Genomic DNA, 2379 nt, shown 5'->3' with positions numbered 1-2379 from the left:
CAATAAGCTTTAATTTTAAACAAATTTCAACCAATTTTGAAAACTGAGGCATAAGTTATGATCAGACCAAGTTCACCAAAAATCAACATTTACCCAATTTCCACAATTTCTTACAAAACACAACCAAACCCATACCAAACCATTCCAAACTTCATTTCTCATCACAATCACCCCTTTTTGTCATATTGCATCAAGCTTACCACATTTTCCTTCACCTTTCATCATCCACAACCTCAACATGAATATATCACATTATAATCAACCTTCATTAACATTTTCCCAACTACACTACCAAATTATCAACATTAACATCACATATATCAATACAATCCACTTCTCAACATTACAAATCATTCATCCTCATCATATCATTATCAATCACCATAACCAAACTCAACAATCATCAATTCATCATAAATCATCACATACCATCATTCAACAACTCAACAACCATTTCAATTTGAACCTATCCTATGGGTCACTAGCCTAAGTGTCCATGAATATTATATATATACTAAATAGAGGAAACCGAAACCATACCTTGGCCGATTCCCAATATGCACCAAAACCCCAAATTGAGTACAAGCAAGCTTTCAACCACAAGCAAGCCTCCAATTCCACTCCAACTAACACCAACAAGCTCCAATAATATCCAATAATTCACAACTGCAAGCTATAATACATAATTTACAATAATTCAACTTAGGGTTCATCAAATCCACAAAACCACAAGAGAGTTGATTTGCTCACCTTACCCAAAGTTGATTGAGATAAAACCCACTAAGTATCCAGTGCTAGATTGTACCTAATTAATCAAAATCACAAGAACCACTCATTCACCATAGCCAAAAATCGAATCTGTTATAGAAGGAAGAACTGGGCAAGAAATTGTAAGTTCCTTACCACTTTGTTCAGATGAAATTAAAGAGCTCGACAAGAGCTTCGTGTGGCAACTGACGGCATGCAAATCGGAGCTCTGGAGAGTGAGATATGGCTCCAAGAAGAAGATGATGAATAGTGAATTTTTGGAACCCTACCTCTCTTCTCTCTTTTCACGTTGCTGCTGCTTGTGTGGTGTTTAAGTGGCTGAAATGGCCACTTAAATGGACTTATATATTGGTCTTGGACCCAACTTAGGCCCAGTCCAAGTCGTTAGCATTTTTAACCCGTTTGGCCAACTTCGGGCCAAACCTTTAAAATTAATGCCCGATTTTCAACTTCTATTATTTTTATAAGGTTTTTGACGGTTTTCACTTTTTCTTGTGCGGTACCAAGCAGACTTGAACCGGTTCAACTACCGGTTCGTAGTTTTTCACAGTTTTTCGCAGAAGGCACATTTTCTGACTCAGAAAAACCTAATGAGTCCAAAAATCATATTTGAATCCTCAAATTCTCACTCTATCTTTTCGAAATCTAATTTGGGCAATTAATTACTTAATTAATCAATTGATTAGTTATGGTTCTTACATTCTCCCCACCAAATAAGGAATTTTGCCCTAAAAATTTGAATTACCTGAGAAAAGCTCGGGGTAATCCTTTCGCATCTCGGACTCCAACTCCCAAGTATGCTCCTCAACTCCTGCTCGCTCCCAAGCAACTTTAACCATTGAAACTTCCTTTCCTCGCAACTTCTTCACACTAGTGTCATCGGCTCTCACTGGCGTCACTTGGAAAGTTAAGTTCTCCCTCAACTCAATCAACTCAGGTTCCAACACATGAGCTGCATCCGACGTGTATTTACGGAGTTGTGACATGTGGAATACGTCATGTAAGTTAGATGGATGAGGTGGCAAATCAACTTGATACGCCACCAGCCCGAATCGCCTTAGAATCTCAAACGGCCCTATATACCTTGGATTCAACTTCTTGATTTTGATTGCTCTTCCAATCCCAGTTATCGGTGTAACCCTCAGGAATACATGTTCTCCCACTTCAAATTCTATCGGTTTACTTCTCTGATCTGCATAATTCTTCTGTCGACTCTGAGCAGTTAGGATCCTTGCACAAATCTTCTTAATGTTCTCAGTAGTCCCTGCTATCAAATCAGGATCCAAAACACTTGCTTCACCAGATTCATACCAACACAGTGGAGACTGGCACTTCCGTCCATACAAAGCCTCATACGGAGCCATCCCTATGCTCGCATGAAAGCTGTTGTTGTACGCAAACTCAAGCAATGGCATGTATCGGTCCCAACTTCCGGGTTGATCTAATACACACGCTCTGAGCATATCCTCCAATGTCTGAATAGTCCTTTCCAACTATCCATCCATTTGCGAATGATATGCGGTACTGAGACATAGCTTTATACCGAAAGCTCTTTGGAAAGCTCCCTAAAACCTTGATGTGAATCGGGGATCTCGGTCCGACACTATGCTT

The 2379-nt window shown here is 39.4% G+C and overlaps 1 protein-coding gene across 1 annotated transcript; it reads right to left on the bottom strand.

The window, feature by feature from the left end:
* Positions 1 to 258: 258 nt before the first annotated feature.
* On the bottom strand, positions 259 to 2132 carry LOC148572402 (uncharacterized). The gene is made up of 3 exons (XM_088507484.1): positions 1514 to 2132; positions 541 to 626; positions 259 to 288 (listed from the first exon to the last, which is right to left on the bottom strand). Exons 1-3 carry the CDS (start codon positions 2130 to 2132, stop codon positions 259 to 261), a joined length of 735 nt encoding a protein of 244 aa, XP_088363610.1.
* Positions 2133 to 2379: the final 247 nt, after the last annotated feature.

This window comes from Arachis ipaensis, chromosome B3 (assembly GCF_059453495.1).
Source record: "Arachis ipaensis isolate K30076 ecotype BB chromosome B3, ASM5945349v1, whole genome shotgun sequence".
Classification (NCBI taxonomy): Eukaryota; Viridiplantae; Streptophyta; class Magnoliopsida; order Fabales; family Fabaceae; genus Arachis; species Arachis ipaensis.
Note: the sequence above shows the minus strand (reverse complement) of the source record. Positions and strands in the feature narration are given on the sequence as shown.